Source organism: Lagopus muta, chromosome 5, assembly GCF_023343835.1.
Source record: "Lagopus muta isolate bLagMut1 chromosome 5, bLagMut1 primary, whole genome shotgun sequence".
Lineage (NCBI taxonomy): Eukaryota > Metazoa > Chordata > Aves > Galliformes > Phasianidae > Lagopus > Lagopus muta.
Window position 1 is genome coordinate 8,919,927 of NC_064437.1, and position 25,598 is coordinate 8,945,524.

The following is a 25,598-nucleotide window of genomic DNA, read 5'->3' on the forward strand; positions in this document are numbered from 1 at the left end:
CCTTTGGAATTTGTAACTTTATTGCGGAAAAAAAAATCCACTATTAACATATCTTACAAAGAGAGTTGCACTTTGGTGTCGGGCGAGTTTCCTCCCTCACCCCTTTTCCCTGGACAGCAAATGGGAACCCAGAACAGCCAGCCCCTGCCCTTTTTGTTTGGTCCAGAGATGGTTTTCAAGCTCTGCCAGCCTACACCAGTTCCAGCCAGGATGGAGTTTTTTTTTTCCACCATGAACTTGCCTCCCTTTGTGCCAAAAAACCAGCAGCACCCTGCCCTGCGGCGGGGGAACAAGCCTGTAGCTAAGGAGATTGCTCTGTGCAGACAATGCTTGATACAAAAGCTTTGGAGTTGTGACAATTGCCCTTCAGTTTTCATGCAATAGGAGGAGAGAACCAACCGTCCTTCCCTCTTGTACTGGGCACCCTTACAATAAACAGACGCAAGGCCAAAGCCAACAGCTGAACCCGAACTGCATGGCAGCCACTTGTCAGCCCTTTGCAAGGAGGAACTGCTGCCTTACTTGGTTCATCCATTTGACCACTTCTGCTCCATCTTTGGGCTTTGTAAATCATTTCAAGGGGAATTTCCCCTTTCCCCGCTAAAAAGAATAGTAACAGCACTGGAAAAAAGAGAGATACTTTTGGTAGTGAGTCTTATTATGCATTGTCTGTGGGCTCTGTGAGCACTGCTACTGAAGAAGGAGAAACAGAGGCTTCTAGGAGCAGTGTGGGAGATAACTGTATGTAATTTCTAGCCTTTGCTGTGTCCTGCGGGAGCAACTGAGTCAGAAACCCAGTGCTCTTGAGAAGGCACATGCCTCTCTTTACCCGCAATCAAATGTGAATTAGAAAACAGGAGTCAGTATTCATGACATGAGGACTTCCATGCCACGCACTGACCGGTCTGTCTGAAGGAAGGGCACCTGAAAACCCTCAGACTTGCACTCAGAGGATCTGGTCTGTGGGTTTCCTTGCAGGACCTTAAAGCCTTGCAGTTTACACCAGTGATATTTTGAGGCAAAAGTGCAGAATCTAATCAGTCTAACACCTAGAAAGGGAAGGGAGGAAGGCACTACAACCAGGTTCTGTCCTCAGAACAGGACACTAACTGGCTCAAAGGCAAACGTTACAAAGGAGCTTTGACCTTGTGCTGGGAGGAGGGACAGTGCAGTATTAGTTTTATATAACAGCTTTCAGAAACCAGATCCCAGCAGCAAAATGGGAGGTATCTGAAGAAAGATGTGTAAATCCCAACAGAAATGTGGACTAAAGCATTTTTAAAGCCTGGGCAATAGCTTACACTGAAAGCAGCAAGTATGGCAGACCCAGTTTTCTAATTGTGGTGAGACTAAGTTAGTGTGTCTGGTTGGCAATTGAGTGAGTTCTGACAAGCCCTGTTGAGCTAAAATCATGCCAGTGTCCTTCCAGCAATTTCTAAGCAGTACTTCTTGAGTAGTCACATAACTGTTTTCCCTTAATGAGGAAAGGTGTACGTGTAGGAAGGAAGCAGGGCAGTCTGTCATCATCCCGGGAGGTGTTTCAGGATAGGCAGTGCCAAGCCCAGGACTAAAGCTGAAACAGAAACAATAACAACAAAAAAGTGCAAGGGAAAAAAAAACAGAACTTAAAAAAAACCAACCAAGAGAACAAGAGGGAGCATAAGAGAACAAATCTCCACATCCTTGGCTCCCTCAGCAAACAGCAGTCTCCTGTGCTGACTCCACCAGTGTAACAGCTTTTGCATGGCTCACTCGTCCATCCCCTCTGAAAGCAGCAGCTGTCAAGATGGACAGAAGAGCTCCATGCAGAACGACGGTAAGGGTTGTCTTTGCTAACTGGTCACCATGCTAAAAGGAGGAGGCACCTCTTTGGGATATCTTTTCTAGAAGAGCCCGGAGGAATAAGCCAGACCTGGGCTCTGATTTCCAGCATAAAAATTTCAAAACTGAACTATTTAAAATATCTAAAAACCAAAAGCCGTCTGAAAACAATCTTTCAGTTGTGTGCAAGTCAGAGCCCCCTCATTTGTCAGCAGATTGTCTGGGACCAAGGCCTCAAGGCTTTCTCCTCTGGGAAGTTCAGCCCACCAAGCAGAGGCAGCCTGGCTGCCTAGTAGCTGTAGAGTGAGAGGGGGGTGTCCTCCATCATGTCATCCTAGAAGCAGAAAAGAGTATGTTTTAATGGGACGCCTGCATAATGTACAGCCCCAGCCTCACCATCCCCTCTGTCGCAGCGTGACCGTTTGCCCAACCATCAACATCACTCCTTTGCAGTGCATCTTTGGACACTCGCTCTCCTGTCCTGCTGTGTGTTTTGGAGAGAAGAGTTGTGTGCGTGGCTGTGGAGAACACCACTCAGGTTGTGACAACATCCACATGCTTGCAGTTAGCTGCAGGAGGGCGTCAGTGCACCTCTGCAGGTTGCTGCCTCCCCACCTCTGCGCCCTTCGTATCTTTTTATATCACCGAAGGGTCAAATGCAGACAGACAGACAGACAGACAACCTCCCCTGGAACAGAGCATTAAATTTGCTTTGTCACAGTCACAAAGCAAATACATTGGAATCCAAGAGAACAGATTAGCAAGGTGGTGTTTGAGGGAAAATTTGGATGGCACTCCCCTCTTTCTCTCTCTTTAACCTCTTAGTGTCCCTTGTAGAATGAGGGGAAGGCAGAGAGCTTCAGTGGCCATCCATGAGACTTGCCATCTCAATGCAAACCCTGGATGGATGGAGAGAGACCTAAGAGGGAGCAGGATTTGTGACTGGCATCCTTCTTCTACAAATACCCCAAACATGGCCAATTCAGTAGAAAGAGAATTGCCAGGCAGCTGAAAACCAGGAGCAAGGCAGTGCTGAGGCATCGCTCACCATGGGCAGGTCCTGCAGGCGTCGGAACTCCATGCGGCTGTTGTGCTGGCGGTATCTCAGGAAGCCCACCAAGCCCAGGATGCCCACCATGACAACGAAGACAGAGATCACTGCGATTACCAAGGGGTCAGCCCTCACTGCAGGAGAACTCGGGAGCTCTGCAAAGGAATGGGGCCAGGTGACAGTCTTCACAGTTGTTCTGCTCAGTACAACTAAGAGGAAATTTGAGGTACCCCCAACCCTTCGCAGTGTTTTGCGAGAGCAGGGACAAGTGCAGAGCATTTACCTGGATTTTCATCATCACCAACATCCAACACAGAAGCTTTCTCATGCATGGGCTCCAATTGCTGCCCCACTGGAGATGTGCTGGTTGGGATGGCGGCTGTGCTGGCAGCAGGAGAGCTGCTCACAGGAAGTCTCATCATAACAGTACTGGAGGTGCTGGCAGGGGATGTGCTCCCTACAGTGGAAATGGGAGCAGAGGGCTCCACCTCTGTGGCCACTGCAGGGCTCGTTCCTGGCCTGGTTTCAGCTCTTGCTGCTGTGGGCATGGTGGTCTGCCCATCAGTCGGCTCTAGCTGAGATCTGTTGATTGTTGCTGCAGAATAGGGACAAACAATTATTTAAAAGGATAAAGTGCAAGTGCATTGTGCTGTAGGACTGGATAAGATGGAAGCAAGGTTGTAAAGAAGACTTTGGGGGACTATAAGAATAGCAGCTTACTGACAACACTTTGGCTAGCAAGAGTACTATAGCACAGGCACAGCTGAGACACACTGTAGGTGCTAAAAAGCCCACTTATTTTTCATATGTGGCCTGCACATATGAATCAATGTCTAAGCAAGCAGGCAAGAGAATTAATGCCACGACTAACGGGATTTGCAGGGAGGATGCTGAACTAAGAGCACCTCTGCAGCTCAGTCCCACTGAAAGGGATATTTCTACTTCCCCCCATCTCTGATTCCCACAAGAGTTTGTGGGTGCAGAGCCATTCAGCACCCAAAGACCCCAGGTTGTGCAGTCATGAAAGGCAGAACCTCACCGGGCACGCTGTTCGGAGGAGGTGTTGGGGTGGCACTGCTGGCATCATCCATTTCTTCAGTTGCACTGAAGGGCTCTGTGACTTCGTGGTCAGACGGGTTTTTTTCCAGAGTACTCACTGTTGAGGCAGGGGAGGGGATTTCAGTGCTGTTAGCTGACAAGCTCATGTTGTGGTGCTCACGTTGTATGACTGTGATGCCTGTGGGGCTGGCAGCCGTGGAAGCCTGCAGTCTCTCTGTCTTGGTGCCAACCACAGGGGTGGCAGAGATGAAGACATCCTCCACCTCTGTAGAGTGAACTCCAGTGGCATTGAGTGCTGCAGCAGTCACGTTTATCTCCAAACTTGTCTCTGGAACAGCAGTAGTGTCTGGGCTGAGGTCAGAGGCTTCCCTGAGCTGATGAGAGGTTGGCACGGTGTTAAGAAGAGGTGACAGCACCGCAGTCTCTGTTGTCTTCTGTCCCTCTCCTACAGAAGAGAGTTTTGAAGTGCTGAGAAATGTTTCAGAAATCCCACACTGGGAGATGAAACAGCAAGACAGGCCAGGAGCTGAATCTACCCAACCTGCTGACTCCAAACCCAGCACAAGTTCACACCTGGGGGAAAAGTTCAAATAACTTCTCTGCTATCTTGGCAGGGACCTGCTATGGGGAGCCTCCTCCTTCTCTATCATAGAACCACAGCATGGTTGGGTTGGAAGGGACCTTAAAGCCACCTCAGACCCAACCTCTACCATGGGCTGGGTGCTCCCACCAACTCAGGCTGCCCAGGCCCCATCCAACCTGGCCTTGGGCACCTCCAGGGATGGGGCACCCACAGCTCTCTGGGCAGCTGTGCCAGGGCCTCACCGTCCTCTGAGAAAATAATTTCCCCTTACCACCTAAGCTAAATCATTATCTGCCCTGGCCAGAGGAATTGTAACTAATGTGAGCCGAGCTGTACAGAAGCTGGTGGTATACTTTGGCAGCTGCCTTCATGAGCTATTTATGAGCACATCATCACCATCAAGTGTGACTGGAGGAATGGAGAGCCACTCCGCCTCCCACTGGAGCAGGCAGGGCTGTGAGCAGGTCCCCCTCCTTGGATGCATTCAGCAGTGTGACAGCACACAGGAGGGAAGCTACAAAGCCCTCACACTGCCAATTGACAGACATGGATCCCATTTAGGTTTTTGTAGGGTGTAAACAGAAAAACAAACAGAGAAATGTTGCCACACCAGGTTGGACTCTCACAAGCATTTGGAAACATGGCATGGTCAATATTTTTGATATATGTATCCCAAGTTTCTATCTACGCCCCAGAGACATGACAGCTAACCACAGAAGAAAATAAAAGTACTGAAGAAAATCAATCTCTGTGCCCGTTCTGTCCATAGTGGAGAAGCACCCGAGGTGAGTGCCTTAGCCAAGAAACATTCACCCATCGGCAAAGCAGCTCACTCTGGTACAAAGGCTTTGATGAAAAACTCAGTTTTGGAATGGACACACTTATCAGAGCTCTTCTCCAGCTCCAGCACTTACTGAGGCCTAAAAAAAGACACAATACATCTCTCTCCAGAGCCCTTTGCAGTACCCCAACCAGCTGCAGGATTCCAAACCCCGGAGCTGAGTGACAGAGGCATGATTCCCTATCCCAGGGCCCCAGTCCCATGAGAGCACAAGCAGCTCAGCCCTTAAAGACCAAAAGTTTAGCACTTCTCCCTTCAATGTGTCCAGGACCTGGCTGGCTGTGGCCAGGACGTGCCATGCAATGTGCTGCCAACCCCACAGCTCCAGAGCCCATGCTGGGCAGTGCCCAGGATCTGAGCTGGGCAGAGGTGGGTGCTCCGTAAATATGCCGCTACCTGCCCCTATGCAGCAACGCACACAGAGCCACGCTGTTGTTGCAGGATAAACAGGAAAGGCGGTGGCCAGGTGCCCAGCCAGCAGCAAGCCTGCTGATGTGCTGCTCTGAATAGCTGGCCTGTGCTGGGGCTGCCTCCCATGGGCTGGTAAGCTGTAACTGGGGTAACGCTGGGAGAAGATTTGGGAGAAGATGTGTGGCACGAAGGGCTGAACAGCACTGAAATCCTTGTGCCACTTTTTTTGGCTAGGAACAGAAAACCAGAGGGAAACAGAGTGAGCCCTGCAGAGGAGCTAGCATCCCTGCCAGGAGGTGCTGTGGGGCAGGGAGGTTTGTGGAAAGAAGCAGCTCCCCTCACTCCACTAGCACTGGTAGAGATGTTAAAACTGGCAAGTATGGACAGGTTGGGCACGGGAACTCACTCAAGTGCCTTGAGCACTGCAGTAGATGGCACCTGATTAGCGTGTCACTGAGCCCACCATCCCAGCTCAGGAAACAGAGGAGAGCCGGCAATGAGGCCGAGCTCACACAAAACCTCCAGCCATTAGGAGGTGATGGTGAGAATATGGAGAAAGAGACAAGACACACAGGATGGACAAAGAGATGAAGGACAGTGAGTAAACACCAATCGCTCTGAGGCAGACAGACAAAAGATCACCATCACTGCGTGCCCCCTCCCAGGAGTGAGGGCACACCCAAAGCCACCAGCCCGGCCTTGTGGAGCACCAGGGAAGCACCTTTATGCGCTCTGGTGTCAGCTCTGGATGCTAAAGAGCACAAGCACCAATGGGTTTTCCTTCAGCTTTAAAATAAAAATGCCTCTCCACAGTTCGCATTGGGATGCGTTCTGCTGCTGCTTTGATTCCCACCGTTTTGTAGTGACAGTGGGCACCAGCTGCAGCCCGCACCCACCCAGTTTGGTGCAAGCCCTGCAAAGCAGCGGGGCAGAAGCCAGCCCTGTTTCTTTGGTACCCAGCAGCTCTGAAAATCACACCCTCCAGCCCAGATGCTGCTGCTCCATCGCTGAGCAATGGATGACTTCAGCTATTTATCAGCTACTTGCAGAGGTGCAGGTCGGAGCTCGTCACTCTGGCATCCTCCTGGAGCAGCTCTGCTTCCTGCACCAGGTGCCAGGGAGGCTGTGGCTGCACTGCCTGAGGCATCATCCTCTCCATCTCCTGCAGACAGGAGGGAACTAGGCCCCTCTGCCTCAGGTAGGAAAGGAAGGAAAGGACTCAGAGAGGATGTTTCACCTTCCAAGGCACAACAGTGGTCACCCTTGGATCATAACAAAGCAGCAACAGCCATGGTGCGAGTGAAGGAGCCAGGCCAGCTGCCAACTTGCTGGGAAGCAAGGATCTCAGAGCACGCCGGGGCAGGGCAGGAGGGTGTGCGGCTCCCAGCAGACATCTCTGACTGCAGTGACCTCTGTCTGGGAAACAGGAGGGGAAGGAAGTCAGCAGCCTTTGGGAAGAAGGGATGCGGCTGTCTGAGAAGCCCCTGCATTGGATGAGAGAGGGATACGCTCCCACTTGTGGGGCAGGGGAGGCTCCAGGCATTGCTGATGGACCCCCACACATCAGCCTGTGCTCCCACCAGCTCTGGAGCAGACGTGGTATAAATATGCCAGAGTGAAGGAAGCCAGCTCTGCAGGAGACAGGGCTGTTCCTGCTGTGTTCTCCCTGCCCAGGCTGCAGGGCTGGGGCCAAGCAAGGGGCTACAGAAGGTCTGTATGTGGATGTACAGTGTCCTCTGCACCCTCCTTCATATCTCAGCCAGAAACAGTGGCTTCCCAGGAGCCAACACAAATCTGACCCCAATTCACCACCATTTCCAAAGTCCCTTTTGTAGTAAGCCTAGGGTGAGAGGCACTAGAGCCACATGCTCTAAAAGGGAAGGCAGTGGCAGCCTGGCTAAGGGCTGGAAGAGAGCAGAGCGTGGGGTGCAGCCTGCAGCCACTGCTGCAAGAGGCTCACAGGGCCCCCCAGAAGAGCTGAGCACAAAGAAGGGAAAGGATCCACCCACAATTTTGCAAGGTGCTGTAGGATCAGGGATCCCTGGTGCCTGCAATGGCTCCCACACGGGACATCACCGCCTGTACTCCCTGCAACCAGCTGCCTGCGCAGAGCACATCCAGCTGCACCTCCCCAAGTGCTATTTTTGTGCACTAACTGAATTCAGTTCCCATTGAAGTGTAACAACTCACAAACAATACAGCAAAATGCAAAATTAATGCAATGATTAAAAAGTAACCTTGCATCTCAGCAATTACATCCTCTTCCTTAGCAAAGTACCCCATTAGGTGTAGAAATTATCTTTTGTTGCCAGTTATTATATTTTGATGGTTACCAACCAAGGGTAATTAAAAAAACCTCTTCAAGGAAAGAGAGCTAAAGTATAAATGCAAACAAAGCCAGACAGTGGGATTTAAACCCAAGGCTCTCCATTTCATTGAGAAGCAGAGCTGGAATAGCTGCTGATCAGACAGCAGCCAGCCCTGACCTTTACACTGTAACTCAGAGACCAGAATTATAGGGCCTGAGCAGCAGAGGCGCAGGTCTACCTTTCAGGTAGGGCGACAGGGACACCATAACGCAAACTCCCAACTGCTTTGGGATCCTCCTCCCTGGTCGATACCTTGTGAGACCTCAATGGAGGTGGGATGCCACAAGGCTGTGTTTGCGGCAGGCTGCAGCGTTTTCCCTACCAGGGCTGATGCCAGGATTGTCTCCATGCCCATTCTGGCAGACAGGGGCTGAACAGGCTCTATCTGTTGCTAGGGGTCCAGGTATGAGCAGTGAACCAGGGGAGTTGAAGCATAGGTGTCAAGTGCCCAGCACGGCTCTGGGAACCAGCCAGGCCAGGCACGCTGCAAAGGGCTGTGGTAAGATACAGGAATAGAAAGGTCTCCTGACCCAGGAGCTCCTTCCAGCACAGCGGGGCAGGAGGCCTCGAGCTGAGCACGGGACGGGGCTCCGATTAGATACGGGGTGCTGAGCGAGTGCAGCGCTGGCAAAGGACAGCCCAGCACCCAACCTGCCCAGGCAGGCAGCGGGACACCTCCCCAGGGTGGTGCAGATGCCAGGCCTCAGGTGTGAGCCCCTGGAAAGCAAAACGGGGGGAGGGGAAGGGGGGGCAGGAAAATGTCAGTGCCACCATCTTGTTTGGTAGAGCTGCGTTTGGGATGGGTGGCAGAGAGGGAGTTGTGAGCAGAAAGGAGCAGCCCTGGAAACAGTGCTGTGAATGCCAAGCATGGGCTCTTCATGCCAAGAGAAGCCAAAGAGCAGCACAGACACGCCTGGGGCGGGTGGTGGTGCTGGGAGGTGTTGGGATGTGGGGTAGCAGCCATCTGCAGGACCCAGCAGCCCAGGGGTGCACGCACCGTGCCAGGATGGGGAGAAAGGTGTGAAGCCATGCTACAGGTCTGCATGGAGCTCCTCCTCTGCTCCCCCATTCAGAAAGGGGGGCTTACCCCAGGTTCCCCAGACAGGGCAGCCTGGGCTGTCTGCATGGCCGCTACCACTTCCCCAGCCTGCCTGGCAGGGAGGTGCCAATGCTCCCATGCTGTTCACTTTGTGCCTCAGTTGAGGACTGAGCTGTGATGAAGACACCTCTGCCCAGAGACTGCCTGGACATTTGGGGGCACACATCCTCAGAGCCTCATCCAGGTCTGTGTGTAACCCCAGTAACCACCACAGCAGGAGGAGATCTGGAATCAGCCAGCCCCGGCCATGATTACCACAGGAGCCACAGCTGCAGGGGAGGAAGCACTCATGTCATTAGGAGAAAATTAATTAGCCAGTTGCCTTAACAGCAGCCCCATGTCAGCAGGGAACCCAGGCAGTGTGGCGTGAGCTGGGGGAACCTAGGCACCAGGAATCCTGCCCTGCTCCAGGACCTTCCTGTCCATGGGTACCAACTGTGTCTGTCTTTTGTGCTCTGCCTCTCTCCCCATGGCATGGAGGAATGTGGCCAGGGGAGGTGAGTGCTGCAGCCCTGCGCTGTTGGTGTCCTGGTGGAGGTGGGGGGGGGGAGCACCACCTCAGGTTGAGGACCAAGCTGTGGCTCAGTGCTGGGAGCTGGAGCCAGCCAGGCTGGGGCTGCCTACTTCCCTCCCTCTAGTAAAAAGTGGTAAACCCACTGTTAGATCTGTGGACATGCAGATGGGGTTCATATGCTGATGTTGCTCCCTACCCTGAGCTGTCTCCTCTGCTTGCTCAGTAGAGGAGAGGGGAGGCAGTGCAGCACCCAGCCCAAGATTACCCTGGGATTTTATTTTTAAGACTGATGGTGCTGGAGGAAGTGGATTTCCGTAGGCAGTGAAGAAAGGCTACATTGAGAGCTGGGGTGGGCAGAGTGCGGGGGATGCAGTGGTGTTTGGCCCCACAGCAAACATAGAGCAGGGCCAATGAGGACCAGCACCAGGCGCAGGGCAGAGACACATCTGTGGGGCTGGGATGAGCCCAGTTCCAGGCAGTTTTGGCTTTGGGGCCAGGTGCTGGGGGACCCCTTCCAACTCTGCTGAGCTGGTGGGGTTCTCTGGTGTTTCGCCATGTGGCTTTTCTTTATTGGTGGCAGCTCTCCCATGCCGCCTATTTCACAAAATCTTTTCTCTCTCAACTGGGTCTGGGGTGAGGTAGCGGATCCAAGAGCTGTGAGAGCCAAACTGTACGGGTGCCATTTCCTGGGGCCACAAAGGGATGCCGGGACTGGGGCACTGAGCACGAGGCAACACAGGAGGAGTCGAGCACAAATTTAGTTCGGCCAAATCCCTGCGTCTGGGATACGGCAGCCAGGGGCTCTCAGGAGCCCCCTGAAGGCAGCTCCCTGGGTACCCCGACGTGCTCGGAGCCGTGAGATGGGGTGAGCGTGGAGCAGAACGGCTCTCAGCTGCTGGGAACCCCGCAGCCACGCACTGCAGCCGCATTGCCGGCAGCCAGGAGCCTTCTGTTATGTGCCTTCCCCACATAACAGGTGGGTCTGGGGCCACTTCCCCGCGCTCAACCCTAGCCCCACGCTAAACGCCATCCGGGGCTCAGAGCCACAGCCCCGCGGGCAGCACCGAAGGGTTCGTGCCCCAGCCCCACGGATGGTTGCCAGAGACAAAGTTGGGTTCACGCCTTCGCCCCCAGCGCTGCCCTCGCCGTGCTGTGACCCCCTCCCCCCGTTCCCCAGGGGGGCTGGCTGGGAGCTCTTTGCTTTATTCTGTTTCTTGTTTTCCCGGCAGCCGAGAAGAGGAGCACGCCCGCTTCCCGCCGAGCCCCACGCTTTGTCGCTGCCCCGCTTACCGGGACCGCCGGCGGTGCCCCCCACCCCCAGCTCGGGGCGCGCTCCCACCGCGTGGCCGCCGGCACGGGCCCACGTGGAGCCGCGGAGCTCCGGCCCGGGAGCGGCCGCCGGGACGCGGGGCTGCCGCTTTGTCCCGCCGCTTTGTCCCGCAGCATCCCCGCAGCGCGCGGTGCTCTGCCCAACTTTCGGGGCCCGCGGTTCGCATCTCCGGTTAAAGAGCTGCTCCAGCTCCGGTGCCGCGAAAGCGGCGGGATCCCCCACCCCTCCCGGCTCATCGCGGTACCTGGCAGGGCGCAGAGCAGGCAGCAGGCGGCGGCGAGGCGGAGCAGGGCGCGCCGCGTCCCCTCCATGCTGGGCCGATCCGCGCTGCCTCCGCCGGCGGCACCGGGGCGGGACTGGGGCGGGGCGGGCGGCACGTGGGGGCGGCCCCGGGCACGGACGCGCGGGGCGGGAGCCGCCGCCACTCCCAGCGCCCCCGGCCCGTCCGGTCCCCGCTCGGCCTCCGGCACCCGCGGTGCGGTCCTTCCCTGCCCCGGGCATCCCCGGTCCTGGTACCCCCCGGCGCGGTCCGTCAGCATCTCCCGAGCCGGTCCCGCGTCGCTTCTGGCGCACCCAGAACTACGCTTCCACCCCACGGAGGGATGGGGGTGATGCAAAGTGGCATCCCGCTGTAGCCCTGCGCTGCTTTGGGATGCCCTCAGCTGTGGGCAAGGCTGGGAGCGGGGTGCTCCCGTATCCCTACTCTGGGTATTCAGGGTGCTCGGGCTCCCGGAGGCACCCCTGGCCTTGTGTCCCTCCTGGGCTCTGGGCAGACCCTTCCAGGCACTGTGAAGGCCTTTCCCCAGATATTTGCTGGGTGAAGGAAATCCCAGCCCGATAGCAAACCCAGATGGCCACCAGGTTGTCCCTTCCTTCCTCTGGTGGCATTTCTGAAGAAGCAGCCCCACTGCAAAACTGCCCATGGCCAGTCCCCTACAGCCTGTGCTATTCTCTGGAAGGCCCCAAAATCCCCGTTCAATCCCCTTGGCCCCACTGCTTCCTCTCCAGCCCCAGTGCCCTGTGTGCAGCTGCCGTGAGCTCCAACCTGCCCCCACCACTCTTGGTTTGAGGCTCCTCCTGTACAACCCTCTGCCTATGGGAGTTGTGGCTGAGCCCGCCTCGGGCTGGGTCCCTTCCATCCCATGGCACAGAGGAGGAAGGTGGAAATGGGGACTTTGTGCACTGAGCGCTTGCTCCTTTTGCACCATCCTCCAGCTTGGAAGTCTCGGCAGCTCTGCCCCCATCAGGGTCAGGTGGAAGGGAGCAGTGGTTGTGGGACCGTACCCATAAGATCTCATTCTCTTCCTCAGAAATTTGTTTCTGGCCACTTACTGCCACCAAAAGAAGATGTACTGTTTTCTGGCATCCCATTAAAGAAGTAACTAGACCTTTGAAAGCTTTCCAGTTCATAAGGGGAATTATTTTACATGTCTTTATAGCATTTTGGTACACTGAGAGAAGCTGCAGAGCAGCCTGGCTGTGATTGTGCCCGGGGTGGTGCACAGCAGAAGGGAGCAGATGGGGCACACCTGATCAGCACATGGACCAGACAGATTTCAGCACTGAAGAGAGCAGAGGAGTGGGAACAATTCCTGAAATAAAGTTTCATACTTGGGAAATGCAGCATCGACTTCTGCTTCTCTCAGTGCTTTATTTAGCTCCCATCCCGTGGCTCCTGGCTGGCAGCCAGCACAGGGAGCAGCAGGGAATGGCAATGTTGATTGTTCTAATTTAATAGGAAGAAGCAGGTAATAGAAAAGTGGGTGGAATATAGTGGCAGCAAAGGGCCTGTGAGGACAGGCTTGGTGCTGGAATTGTGTCTCCATGGAGCATTGCTGGTCCTGCAGGGCTTGGCAGCTCCTGTGCCGTGCTACTGGCAGACCCACGTTTTTGGGATGAATGGTGTTGATCAGCATGGGGCTGGTCATCGGCAGAAGGGATCCTCAGCAGAAAGCAGGCTGGGAGCTAAGTGGAGCAGAAGGGAGAAGCCAAGGTGAGTCATCCTCCTTGTCCAAGCCTGCAGCATTAAAACTGTGTTATATCAAAGGCAAATTAAATCTCACAAGTCAGAGCTGAGGAAAGAGTATTTGTTGGAGCAGAGGGTGCTGCTGGGTGGCTTGCAGGTGGGTAGAAGGAGACTGGCTCAGCAGCCCCAGATAGGACATCTTTGCTGCTCCTCAATGCAGAGAAAGCTGCATCCATCTATTTTTAATATCGGTGACGCAGGCAGTGAGCCTGGCCTCAAGCTGGGAGCTCGCTGTCTCCCCATGCATCTGTCCTGACTCATCTTCCTCTGTGAGGGCCCTGCGCTGCTCCGTGACCCAGCAAATGAAGAAGAGGGAAGCGAAATGGGTCCAAAAAAAGTAAATTGGAGAGCACAGCTCTAGGGATAGTGAATTGTTTGGGAAGAGGAATGATAAACATCAGGCTTTCACTTGCTCTGAAGCTGGAAAAATTATGGGATTGAGAGAGCTGAGTGTGTCCAGGGGACTGCTGAGGAGAGAACAGCATCCCAGGAATGCTTGTTGAGATCCTAAAGGGTTTGAAGCATGACGGAAAGCCTGCAAGGATCTCACGGCACCTTATGAAATGTCCACCTATGACAGGGCTGGAAAAGGGACAGTGTTGATGTTAGACAAATTCCAGGCAGTCCCACTGGGGTCCCACTCTCTGCTCCACAAAATGACTCAGGACCTCCACTGGTGTAAACTGGAGCAGAGTTTGACCAGTGCTGTTTAACGAGGGTGTTTTTCCTTGGGGGGTTTCCTCACATGAAGTACCTCATGGCCTCAATCTCTGGGATGCCTGTTGTTACAGCAGTGCTGTGAAGTTGATCCACTGCCTTCATCCTCCAGAAGAGGATAAAGACCATCCCCTTTTCTAGGCACTGCTTTAATTCCATCCCTGCTGAGGGCAACCCCTGCTCTGCTGCTGCGGAGTAAAACTTGCGTGGCTACATCACAGCATCTTTCTCCTTGGGAAGCAGAAATCTCCGAACTTCTCTGCCTCTGGGGCATTTCCAAAGCCCAGGGAAAAAGAATTCCCCCTCCCATGCTCTCACCCACCTCCTCTGATGTCTGTTTTTATTGCCGCCCCATGAATGGCAATGAAATCCTTGGCTGTGCATTTGCCAAACCGGTTACATTTACAAAGCTGAAGTGATCTGTCTGGGGAAGTGTCGGAGCAAACCACAAACCACAGGAGTGCTTTTGGTGCAGCTGATCCTCGTGTGGGACAGCAGAGGAATATCAGCCCAGCTCCTGGGCTGCAGGACCCCTGCTCAGTGCCAGCGATGGACCCCAAGCCCAAAGCACGCTGTGACATCTGCAGGGTACACCCCTTTCAATGTTCATTTTCCTCTCTCCAGGAAATGGAAACTAAAAAGCCATCCATCTTCTGGAGATTTTAATTCTGTGAATTTGCTGGAGTATTTCTGCCACCTGTAAGGAGGGGCCGGGGGGGGATGTTCTCACGTGGAGTTTCTGCTGTTGTTGTACACACACGTGTGGCCAACCATGCCTTTCTGCTTTCAGAACTGGATGTTACCAGCAAGACGTCTGCAGGCCACAAGCAGAGTTTGGCTGGAAACGTTGGCACGTTGGCTGGAAAGCAGACAAGGTGAAAGTTGTGATGGCGAATCGAGGCAAGGCGCGTTCGCTTGCTTTAGCTCTGGGATTGGCTTCCAAAAGAAGAAGTAATGAAAAGCTGCCACCAGGTGTCACCTCGAAGCTAACTAATAGCTTCCAGGCCGGCAGGGTACAGAGATGGAGCCGAGGGACAGCTGGGGGCTGGCTAATGACCGCAGACACCGAGATACTTCGGAGCGTGCTTCGTAAAATCTTTTCGACTCCGGGCAGACTGCCGCAAAACGTGCAGCGCCGAAATGTCACAGTAAGACGCAAGCTGTGGAAATTCTGTCTGCCTAACATCGCCTCGCCGAGCGGGGCGTTGGGTGCTGAGGTGCTGGCAGAGCTGAGCGGCTCCGCCTGTTGTGGCACGGAGCGGAACGCGGTGCGTGCGCTCAGCGTTGCTTAACGGCTTCATTACAACAGCTGTGCTGCACCCTGGGCCGTCATTAGAATATGGGCTTGCATGCGTACTCGATGTTTAGCAATTGGAGGCGTGGGAAAATTGCTGCCAGCAAAGGAAATCCACAAGGAAAATGGAATGATCCGCCCCGGGACTTCCGATCCTCAAGCTTTAGCAAGGATGGGGTCAGCGAACGAAGGAACCCCCACGTGTATTGCGCTGCTCTCTTCCCCGCATGCCTCAGAGCGGACGCTCGGGAGCAAGGAGCAGGTGGCCCGGAGCACGAGGGAAGCGCCGCGGCCAAACGCTGAAGGCACGGAGCTGGACAGAGCACGGGACCGACCGCACGGCGCCGGACACAGCGCCCCGGGAACGGGCCTGCGGCGCCCGCTGACAGCTTCCCGCCCACCGCCGCCAATAAACACACGCGGATTGGCTTTCTTGCCCGTCCGTCAGCACTTGAGCCACGTTGCTATTGGCTAACTCTCTTATTTATAACCCGCCTTCAAAGTCTGGCCAATGAGAGCGAGGCGCCCCTAGCAACGCCCCTCTCCCTTCCCTGTCACTGACTCCCGCGATTGTCTTGGGAGTCGTTGTCTCTGCTCCTATTGATCCAGCCTCCTGCCTTTCAAGTGTATCTTGACCAATTAGAAGCCGGTACTCACGTGGATTACCTGCGAGTCCCTCCGCCTGCCTTTCCCTTCTCCATTGGCCAAACGCCACCGTCCATCAAAGCCTTCCCGACGTCGATTGGTTGTTTCAGAAGGCGGCTAGCGGCTGGGCTCCGCCCCTCTCTGTGGGCGGCTCAGCGGCCGTGAGGCTGGCGGCGGGGCCGGGCGCGTGAGGAGGAGGCGGAGGCGGTGGAGAGCGAGGGCGGAGCCGTGGCGGTCGCGGGTCCCGCAGCTGGGTTCCGTCCTCACATGGGGCCCCCTCGCTTACCGCAGCGGCTGGGCAGACCCTCACCAAGTCGCTGGGAGACGAACAGGTCGCCATGAGTGCCCGCGCCGCCCGCAGGCCCCGCTTGCGCCGCCGCCGCTGCTGCTCAGGTAACGGACGGGGCCGCGCGAGAGGGGCGGGGGGGAGCAGAGTTGAGTTGAGCTGAGCTGAGCGCCGCGGCGGGCGGCAGGCAGGAGGGATCCCGGTCTCGTGAGGGAGCGGAGTCCGGCAGCACCGGGAAGACGGGCTGCCTGGGTGGCACCGCCTGAAGGCTGCTCTCGGGGCGGGCAGGTGCAGGCGGGAGGCGGGGGGGCCGCGAGGAAACTGCGTTCCCGTCCCACGGTGAGGGACTTGGCGTGCGGGTCGGTGCCCAGGCACGCGGGGATCGCCTGCGAAATGGTTGCCGAGCCGGGAGGTGCGAGCTTGGCTCCGGTTTTGCTATTTTAAGCGCTGCCCTACGTGAATCATGGGTTAATGACAGGCTGGAACGTTCAGGTGTGTGCACATATGTGTTTGCGTGGTGGCCCTCGGATGAAGGGCGGTGTATACATGTGGGAGATCGCTCCTAATGGTGCGTTTCTTTGAGGGTGAGGACTGCTTTTGCTTTAAGTGCTGAGGACTTTCCTCTTGCATATTCTGACAGGTACCCCGGCAGTTAGGTGAAAGCTGAAACGTCAGGAGTGCTGCCTGCAGCTTTATTTATGCTTTTGCTTTCTGGTTTGCCCTCTTAAAATGACCGAGTGCTGATATTTACACCAATCTGTGAGCAGTCTTTATGCTTCAGCTGGAAAAAAAAAAAAAATAACCAACAACTTTAAATAGAGGTCAGAGTTCTAGGATATTTTTATTGTGTGCAAAATCAACAGCCTTACAGTTCCATGGACTTAATTAGGCAGTGGAATTTACAACCTCAGATAAGATGTTTTATGAGAAACTCTGATATGCCCAGTGGAACAGTCGTAAACCTTTCTATTTAGTCATCATTTGTGGAAATTACTGTTGCATACCATATCCTGACAGGCCAATAAAAGCGTCATTTTCTGACTTGAGTGGGACTGCACTGTGCAGCTGTAGACACGGCTGTTATTCCACTGTCCATTTCGTTTTGCTTCATGATCAACTGGAGCTGTAGGTAGCTGGGTGTGTGCCTATACCTGCTGGCAGTGTGTGCTATCCTGGTTTTCATTTTGTTTTATTAACTTCTGTGCTGTTCTGTTAGGGTGAGCAGCTGGTGGGGGGGGGAGGGGGAGAGAGGGGGCAGAGCAGACGGTAGGGACAGAGCAATCCTTGCTACAGCACTTAATATATTTGGGACTGCAGAATGAGACGGTTGGTCCAGATGAGATGTTGTAACACCTTCCAATTCTATATATATGCTTTTGCCATTGTGATTCTTTACACAAATGACTTCATAAATTCCTGGAAGAAATGTAGGGTTAAAGGAGGGGTCTGTTCCTGTGCCTGCTGCGGAAGAGTGAAGCTTGTGGTTCCCTTGCATCATAGGTTTCCTTTCTGTACTATTACGCTAGCCAAGAACCTTGCATTTGCACTATGGCAGAGCTTTTTATTTTATCCTTGCACTCTTCTGGGCAAGATCAAAACCAGTCAAAATTGACAATTAATTCCTAGCTGTTTTACTGCTTATTAGTACCCTACCATGTCCATTTGAAGTTGTGCATTTATCAGTAAGTACATCTGATAATCAGCTGCTGTATCCCAGTGGCTCCATCTGTTGTCTGCAGCCAAGTCCTCTTTTTGACTTAGTTAGTAAGCTTCTTTTCATATGGCCCTGTCACTTTTTCTTAAGTTGAACACACTTCTGGTAGTGCCTAGGCCACTTTTATTTTAATGTGATTGTCCCATCAGTTGCACTGGGGTACAGTCACAGCTCTTGCAAGCAGCCGGCACATGAGTTGAAATAACTTTGCTTTTGAAACCTGATGTCATACGCTCCAGGTCTGAGACTAGTCCTGGTACCCGGGGTGCTCGTGATTGTGTAAAGACCACCAGACTGCAGGATCTCCAGCACTGTAACAGCAGCAGAGCTGTTTGCAGTTCTCACTGCAAAGATTCATAAATAAGTTAGTTGAGACCATGTTACTGTTCCATTTGTGCAGCCGGTATCTGACGTAAGTGCAGGACTGGGTGTTTCACAGTAACTTGAGCCCTCGGACACGGACTGGTGTTCCAGCTGTATTTTAATGGTAGATTATAGAATGCTTTTTAAGTATCTGTGGAGATGGGGCTTTTAGATGGAAAATGTTCAAATACTGACCATCTTGTATGACTATGAAGGGTCAGTTGGGCATGAAACGGAGCCGGCTTACTTTATTTTTCTCCACTCTCAGTCACTGCTGTTCTCTTTCCTTGCCTTTGCTGTAGCAAGTTATCTCGTGGCTGCATTGAAACAACTGCAGGTTGCTTCCTTCCACAGTGAGAACCCCTGGGTGCTAGAGAGCTGTCAGCCCTCGGTGTACAGCTGGTGGAGAGGCTGAGGGGGAGTTCCTTGATTATGGAGGTTTTCCAGCACTGCTGGTACAGGAAGGCTTTGATGCACTTTGTTTTTCCCAGTGCCAGCCTGCTGACACTGGATGGCTGGAGCAGCTCGTCAGCATCCTTACTGAGCTCTGCAGAAGCATAGGGAATGCTGCTGCTTTATTTTTGCCATATATTGCCATTTTCCTGCTTTATTGGGTAAACGGGATGTATTGAAATTATCCATCTAAAGCAGCAGCTGTGCTGAATGTGATCTACTTGAGTGATGGTTTGACTGTAACGATGTTTCCCGTCTGGCTCATAGTCTGTGTGCACCGTGGTGGGGTGTGGCTGCAGCCAGGCTAGGAAATAAATATGTTTTTGTTTTTTGCACAAGCTCAGTTTTGCATTATATTTGGACCTGAGAAAGTGATCACAGTTCCTTACTGTGATCAAGTGTTTTTTGTTTGTCTGTTTTTTTGCCTTTTAAACACATGCCAGCCTTTATACCTGCGCTTTGTGTGGGTGTTTTTAAACCGACCACCTCAGTCCTGAATCCTGCACCAGGTTAATGGCTTGTCTCATTTTGGCTTCAAACTTGGCGGCAGGCACAAAAGAAATGAACTGTTTGTTTCGGCTCGGGCTCTCGCAGAGGTTTGTTTGCATTACAAACCCGTGGCGCAGCTCTGCGGCCGCCGGTCCCGTGGCTGTGTAACCATTCCTGGGCCAGCACGGGTCTCCTCTGAGCAGCATCAGCAACGCTGTGTGCTGTGTACATACCTGCTGGAGCTGGGAATTTCTCCCAGCAGGGGAGATACAATTAAAGCAAAATGTTCACAAAATGGAAATAGAAAAGGTTGGGTTTTTCTCTTTCAAGTGTAGTGACTTACCTGAGCACAGCAGTTTCTGAGTGAGCTGGGCTGCACAGCTCAGGTACTCATAGCTGCCCTGCCTGTGCGTGCTTCTTCCAAACACTGGAGGCCAAGTTACAGCCAGCCTGGTTACTGCTCCTCTGTTAGAGGAACGGATAAGAGTACATAGGAACAAAGTTGTGTAACGCTTGCTTCTCTTTACCTATTGAATGGGATTTCTCATGTTTCCTTTCCAAAGCAGTTTTTCCCCTCTGCTCTAGGTTAATGACCTCAAAGTCAATTCAGTCGCTGGAAGATTTGGTTCTTTCTGATCGTTCAAAGCTTTTCTGCAATTTGCACGTTACTGCAGTGAATTCTTTTTTTTCCTTTTCTATTTCCCCCAGGCTGTTTTCCCACGTGGCACTTGCCAGGCTAATTCCTCCATGTTTTTGTAGTGCTGGGTTTTAAACTGCGTTGGAGATGAGTTTAAATAGTTAACTCTTGGCAAATGTCTTATGTCAAAGCTTTGGCATCCTGCTCTTCAGAAAACCTTTTCAAATTAATAACACGCATCCACCAGATTTATTGCTTTCCAGGCCGACTGCCTAGCGACAGTCTTCTGTGTCTAAAAATGGCTGGTGTTGTTGTTAAGGCCATCTTTTAGGAAACTTGGAGTTTGGCTTTTAAGTGCAAGTGTGCGCGCCTTATGAAGATACCGGGGGCACGAAGTGTTTGTACTGAGTTGTAATGGTTCTGGAGGGATCTCATGTTGTGCCCTGGGGCGTGAAAGGGGTGCTGTGGAAGTCGAGAAGCCTGACCCGTTTTTGTGCCTATAAGAAGTGTAAAATTGGAAGCCCTGGTGGATGTATCTCATTCATTCAGTGCCAGTGTGCAGGGTAGAACTTGATGTGCTTTTCTGGGGTTTCCATCTTTAACTGTTTGCCAGCTCAGACATCGGTTTTGAGAGCCAAGCCCTACCTAACCAAATAACTGCCAATGGTGTCTGTAGTTATAATCATTTCTACAGTTCAAAAACCAATGGGTTCACGCAGTGCAGAAACTGATCTTAATATAACATTCACTTTTTTTGTTTGTTCTTTAGATCAATACATTGAAATGCTGGAGAGGAGGAAACTGCCTAAAATTGTGCTTTTTCAGTCCTGTAACGTGGCCGAGTAGGGCAGGCATGCATCTGGGGATCTGTGTTTGTAAAATGTTTTGGCTTGGCATGGCGCTGTGCGTTTTTGTTGGGCTATGGATGTCAGAAAAAGTGGTCTGGAAGCTGAGACTTTATTGGGAAGTGTTTGTAGAGTGCTCCATGTCATTTCTTAGCTGGGAGTTGAGCACAGCTCAGGAATCTTTCAGCTAAATCAATCTTAAAAACAAACAGAAAAGCGGCCATCCAGCAGCGCTTCGTGCTGCAGCAGGACAGCCCTGGGTTCTGCTCGGCTCACTTTAATTAATCATACAAGGTAGTAAATTAAAGTACCTCAGACTGACTTGACAGTCAATTAAACCCTGGTTGATTTGACTGAGAATGTGATCATTAGTGTAATTGGCCAAAATGACAGGAGGCCGTCTTGGAATTGTGCCCACTTGAAATTTTCCTCTAATTCTGTGTATGCAGTCCTGGGCAGGAAGCTGGGCAAATGGGACTCTATCCTCATAATTTCCAAGGATTCTGTGTAGCTGTCTGGAAGTAAGGCAAACTTGGGCAGGTAGAAATGAAGGAATGGGTTACTTAAGAATCCAGATGGCAAAACCTTTTGGGGTTTATGTTGTGCAAAGTGCTTTGAATCTCTTCTTTCACTGTGAGATTTGTGTAGAGTTTTGCAAAGTTCACCATGTGATTTCAATCAAAAGGATGTAAATGGAGAGCTGAGCTTTTGTTCGCGGTATCTGGATGCTTAAGACAGAGTTAGGCTGTTCTTCCTGCTTAATAGCACTAACCTAACTTGGTGTCTTCCTCCTGTTAGAAAACGCCAGTCTTCTTCCTTTTGTTTCTGGATCTGTTGCTTTGTCTCAAAGCTCGCTGCCCTGCGTTGCTGCTTGCTGGGCTGCAGTGCAGATGTGTGCCTCTCTGGGTGTTCTGGGGGTGTCTGCGAGCCTCAGGGCCTGCCTTGTAGGAGGACAGATACCAGGTGTCACACTGGGCATTGCTGGACTAACTCTTGCTCCTCTGTTTTCATCAGTCTCCAAACATACTTGCATGCTTTGTTCCAGACAAGGAACGGTTAACACCGTTCTTTCTTGCCTGTCCTGCTTCCACAGATAATTCTTCATCCCCTGGAAGAGTAACCAAGTGTTAGTTCACTGTGTATGGATCAAAAGGAATTATTTAAGTATGCTTTGGAAATTCCTGGGCATCTTCTGTGTAGTTGAGGAGGTTCTTGGGGCTATTTCTTCTCAGCTGGGGAGATATGAGACTTGATCTTCCCATGGTGCTTCTGTACCACTTCCAGACCTTCAGGGCTCTCGGGGCAAGAATATGAGGTCAGAAATTGGAAACTGATCTTCTCAGTGGCAGTCAGCCACGCCAGAACATTAGATACGTTGTGCTGTCATCTGCAGAGCTCAGTGAGCTCACGCATGTGGGACTCTGCACGTAAAATGCTGTAGGAATACCACAACGTGGGACTGGATAGATTACATTTTTGTAAACAGGCTCTGGTAAGGCTCTTTATCACAGCCTTCATCCTGACTCATTTAGATAGATAAATGATAAGATACTTGAAATAAACGCCGTCACACACCTTGGAAATATTTCTTTTTCCTTTTCGGAGAGGACAGCCTGAAATTAATTTCATGCAGCTCAACAGAGCTTACTTCTGAAGGCAGGGAAGGACTTTCTGACGTGCTGGCACAGAGCATCTCTGAAAGATGGATGGTACGTAGGATGTGTGTAGCAGAACTGCTGTGCGTTCAGGGGACAGCTGGTGCCTGTGCCTCTTTGTGTGTGAGCAGCTCCTCACATCGAGTGTATTACTCAGCTTCTTGCCTCTGTGTAATACAAGTCTGCTCGCTGCCTGGTCTGCTCCCTGCTTCCTTCAGGTGTTGTGTGTGCTGTGCTGGGTTGCTGTAAGTGAACAGTTCAGCATGGGAAAGATGGATAACCTCCTGACTGTAAGGTTTAAAGGGGGGGAAAAAAAGTAGGCCACCTGTCAGGTTTGCCAGTCCAAGTTGGATTTGATGGGCTCCAGTCATCCTGATTACTTCATCATCCTCTTACAGAGAAAAAAATTCCCTCACTGTTATTTTTTTTTTTCTTCCCTTGTACTTTGGCAAATGTATCTTATTTCCTGTGTTTTCAGTTGAGCTGAAATTAATAGAGCTTTAAAAAGTGTGCTTGGGGAGAATTGTTCTGGCAGTTTCTTATAAGAAGACTTTGTTTTTGTTGCAGGATTGCTGATGGGTTTTATACATTTGTGGACTTGATCCTTGGTGGATACAAATCTGTGTTCTTACCAGTTAAGGAATTGGTCTTGGAACATGCATAGGTGGAAGCTTTGGAAAACAGAGGTTTTGGTTCTCCAGCTACTGTTATTGACAGCTAATAGTTTTCCTTAAGGCAACTGGAAGTTGATCTGTTTTTTATTGTTAGTGATCCTTTGTCCAGCCCCTCGTGTGAAATGAGTTCTTGTAATAGCACTGCACTGGTCACCAGCTGCTGTTGAAGCAGAATAGAGTGTAAGAGTTTGTGGGTTTCCTTCTGCTTAGTTGTTTGCTTTAGCAACCAGAACTTGGGGAAAAAAAAAAACCCACCAAAAAAAAAAGTGGAGTGGGGGATGGTTGGGTGAAAGTCCTTTGTTGTCACTTACAGATCTGAGCTCTACACCTATCGATTTATTTGCAGCCGGAACATAAAGTATTTTCAGGAAGCCAAAAGAAAAGTTAATTGGATTGTATTTTCTAATGATGTTGTGGGGGTGGGGGTGTATTTCTTTTTTTTTTAAGCTCTACTTGAGTGTCTTCTGCTTTTTCTGTGTTCCCTCACACTGGTTAGATTGTGTTGGAGTCCTATCAAACTTCATTAGATGTGTTTGTAATAACCTCAATTTCTTGCATTTCAGCACCCAACAAGAGGTGAGAAGACAGCAAAGTCCCTAAGATGTGAGAAGTCCTCCCTTAGCGAAAGAAAACCTTGTTTTCAAAATGGACCGAAGTAAAAGGAATTCAATAGCTGGATTTCCACCTCGCTTGGAGCGTGCTGAGGACTTTGATGGTGGCACTGGAGGAGATGGGACTACATCCCAGATAGGGAGAGTTTGGACCTCTTCGTACAGAGCCCTGATAAGTGCCTTTTCCAGACTTACCCGTCTCGATGACTTCACGTGTGAGAAAATTGGCTCTGGTTTCTTCTCTGAGGTGTTCAAGGTGTGTGTTCAGTTCTTCTGCCCATGTTGATTGCTTCCTGTTTGGTGCTGAGAACGTGTGAGAGTACTTCTTTCACTGAAGTCAACCATTCCTATATTTGCATTACTCTAGCTAAGTGAGTGATGAAGAATTTGCAACTCTCAAATACTTCCTCAGCTGTTTTGCATCACCTGTGAGTTAGCTGGGGAGTTGCAGAGGGTATTTGGGAATTCAAGCTGCAAAACTATTGGTCTAACTTTTGTTCCCCATAGTGTAGCGTGTTACAGAATCATGAAATGGCTTGGGTGCAAAGGGACCTTAAAGGTCATCTAGTCCCAACCTCCTTATTAAACTCAAATGACTGATTCCCTCATGTGTAAGTCTGCATGTCTTTAGTTTACCTTGATTCTTAGCGCTGTGGGATTGTACCCATTCCTTTTGCCAGTCTTTTGCTTCCCAGCACTAGATGCACCTCTGAATCGGTGAGTGATTTCTGAATTTGAAACTACAGAACTTATTGTACTGAAGTTAGTAGAGTTAGCTGCTCTTCTCTGTTCCCTTTGCTTCTTGTTATGCTGTATCTCTAACCCAAATAATGTGAGATTGATTTTGCAGTGTGTACAATGAGCAAGAAAGTCTGAGATTGTCGGTGACTTGCTGTTAGAGTATTTGCAAAATGATTGAGGCCATTGGAAGGCAGTTTTGAAGTGCTTATTGTACTTGTGCTGTCCTGACGATTGTGGTAAGGCCTATTGTAGAGGAATGGGATACTGAGTTTCTTCTAGGCTTCCAGGCATTGCAGAAATCACTTGTTTCCTTGTCTTAGTTCCTGGCTTCAAATGAACTCGCTCTCCAGATCGTTTCCATTTCAGTGAAATGCCAGAAAGCTATCCTGCTGCATATGCTGTCTATTCCGTGGTACTTAATGTCATCTTTTCTTTAAGAATTAAAGCCAAGAAACCTTTTATCCTGCTTTCCTGCTGTGAATAGATATGTGAATTAGAAAATGTATGTTATGTTACTTTATTTCCCAGAAGACATTCCTATCTTCATATGTACCTCTCTCTCCTCTTGTGTGAAGGCAAGTTGTTAATTGTTTTTTCTTTTGCTAGACACGTGCAACTCAGTTTACACTAACTCCAATTTTTATTTCTTTCAAAATAAAGAGAAGAGGGACATCAAAGTTTTGTATGTTGAGACTTCAGATTGAGGTGTTGCAGTCAGACAGCTGCATGCTGTGTGAACATATGTCCTAGGTGAAATAACTATGGTACTCTGTCATGGCTTGGTGAGAAACACCGTGGTGAAGCACCCTGGGGCAAGATGACTGCATGCCCAGCAGAAAAGTAAGGTAATTAGAATAGTTAGGAAACAGAAGTAGGTGGGGGAAAAAAAGGTGGTTAAAAGCAAATGTAAATTTCCAGGATATGCAGTTACTGATTTCATTAAGAATAACTTATTTTGGGAGCACTTGCTTTACACAAGTGGTGACATACAGAGGTTTACATAAACGTGTTTGAGAACTTCTATTGATTGAGGAAAAATCCTCAAAAAAAAAAACCTGACTTACCTTTGTGTGCACAAAGAAGTCTGCTAACTTTAGAACACCTTTCCCTGCCTTTCTCCTTACAGCAGAACTGAGCTGGACGTCCTCTTGTGTAAGTCTGCAATCAGCACCATTACCACAGACGTGCTTGTAGTCTGGGTATCTGGTGTCTGTTCTTTCCAGAAACAACTGCAGACCTTCTGCAGGGAAACAATGTTGATACTTTTCAGATCAATTTAAGAGAGATCTCTCTGCAGTTTTGGCATAAAGTGGCAAGAGCGCATTATGACCTTGTCTTAGATGTGGTTCCATACTCACTTAGGCAAGTTT

At 51.1% G+C, this 25,598-nt stretch overlaps 3 protein-coding genes across 3 annotated transcripts in view; 1 reads left to right on the forward strand and 2 right to left on the reverse strand.

Annotated features, from left to right (window-relative positions):
* AKR1A1 (aldo-keto reductase family 1 member A1) overlaps positions 1-25,598 on the reverse strand; it is a 357,612-nt gene that overhangs the window by 46,006 nt on the left and 286,008 nt on the right. The gene's annotated exons all lie outside the window — the stretch shown is intronic.
* LOC125693287 (uncharacterized) lies at positions 42-11,429 on the reverse strand. Its single transcript, XM_048944999.1, has 5 exons — positions 11,323-11,429; positions 3,912-4,376; positions 3,156-3,467; positions 2,870-3,027; positions 42-2,155 (listed from the first exon to the last, which is right to left on the reverse strand). The coding sequence occupies exons 1-5, from the start codon at positions 11,387-11,389 to the stop codon at positions 2,111-2,113; spliced, it is 1,047 nt and encodes a 348-aa protein (XP_048800956.1). The 5' UTR covers positions 11,390-11,429; the 3' UTR covers positions 42-2,110.
* Positions 15,898-25,598, forward strand: part of TESK2 (testis associated actin remodelling kinase 2) — a 66,402-nt gene continuing 56,701 nt past the window's right edge. The window contains exons 1-2 of the mRNA XM_048944979.1: positions 15,898-16,153; positions 23,440-23,743. Of these exons, the coding sequence (XP_048800936.1) occupies positions 23,522-23,743 (222 nt within the window). The 5' untranslated portion in view covers positions 15,898-16,153; positions 23,440-23,521. The remainder of the gene's footprint in view (positions 16,154-23,439; positions 23,744-25,598) is intronic.

What these genes read in the sequence shown, in the direction of transcription:
- LOC125693287 (XM_048944999.1), bottom strand. Translation starts at nt 11,389, where the DNA reads ATGGAGGGGACGCGGCGCGCCCTGCTCCGCCTCGCCGCCGCCTGCTGC. An exon ending in CCTGCTCTGCGCCCTGCCAG is followed by an intron (nt 4,377 to 11,322) that starts GTACCGCGATGA and finishes TCTCTTCTGTAG; the next exon opens with GAGAGGGACAGAAGACAACA. An exon ending in TCCTCCGAACAGCGTGCCCG is followed by an intron (nt 3,468 to 3,911) that starts GTGAGGTTCTGC and finishes CCTATTCTGCAG; the next exon opens with CAACAATCAACAGATCTCAG.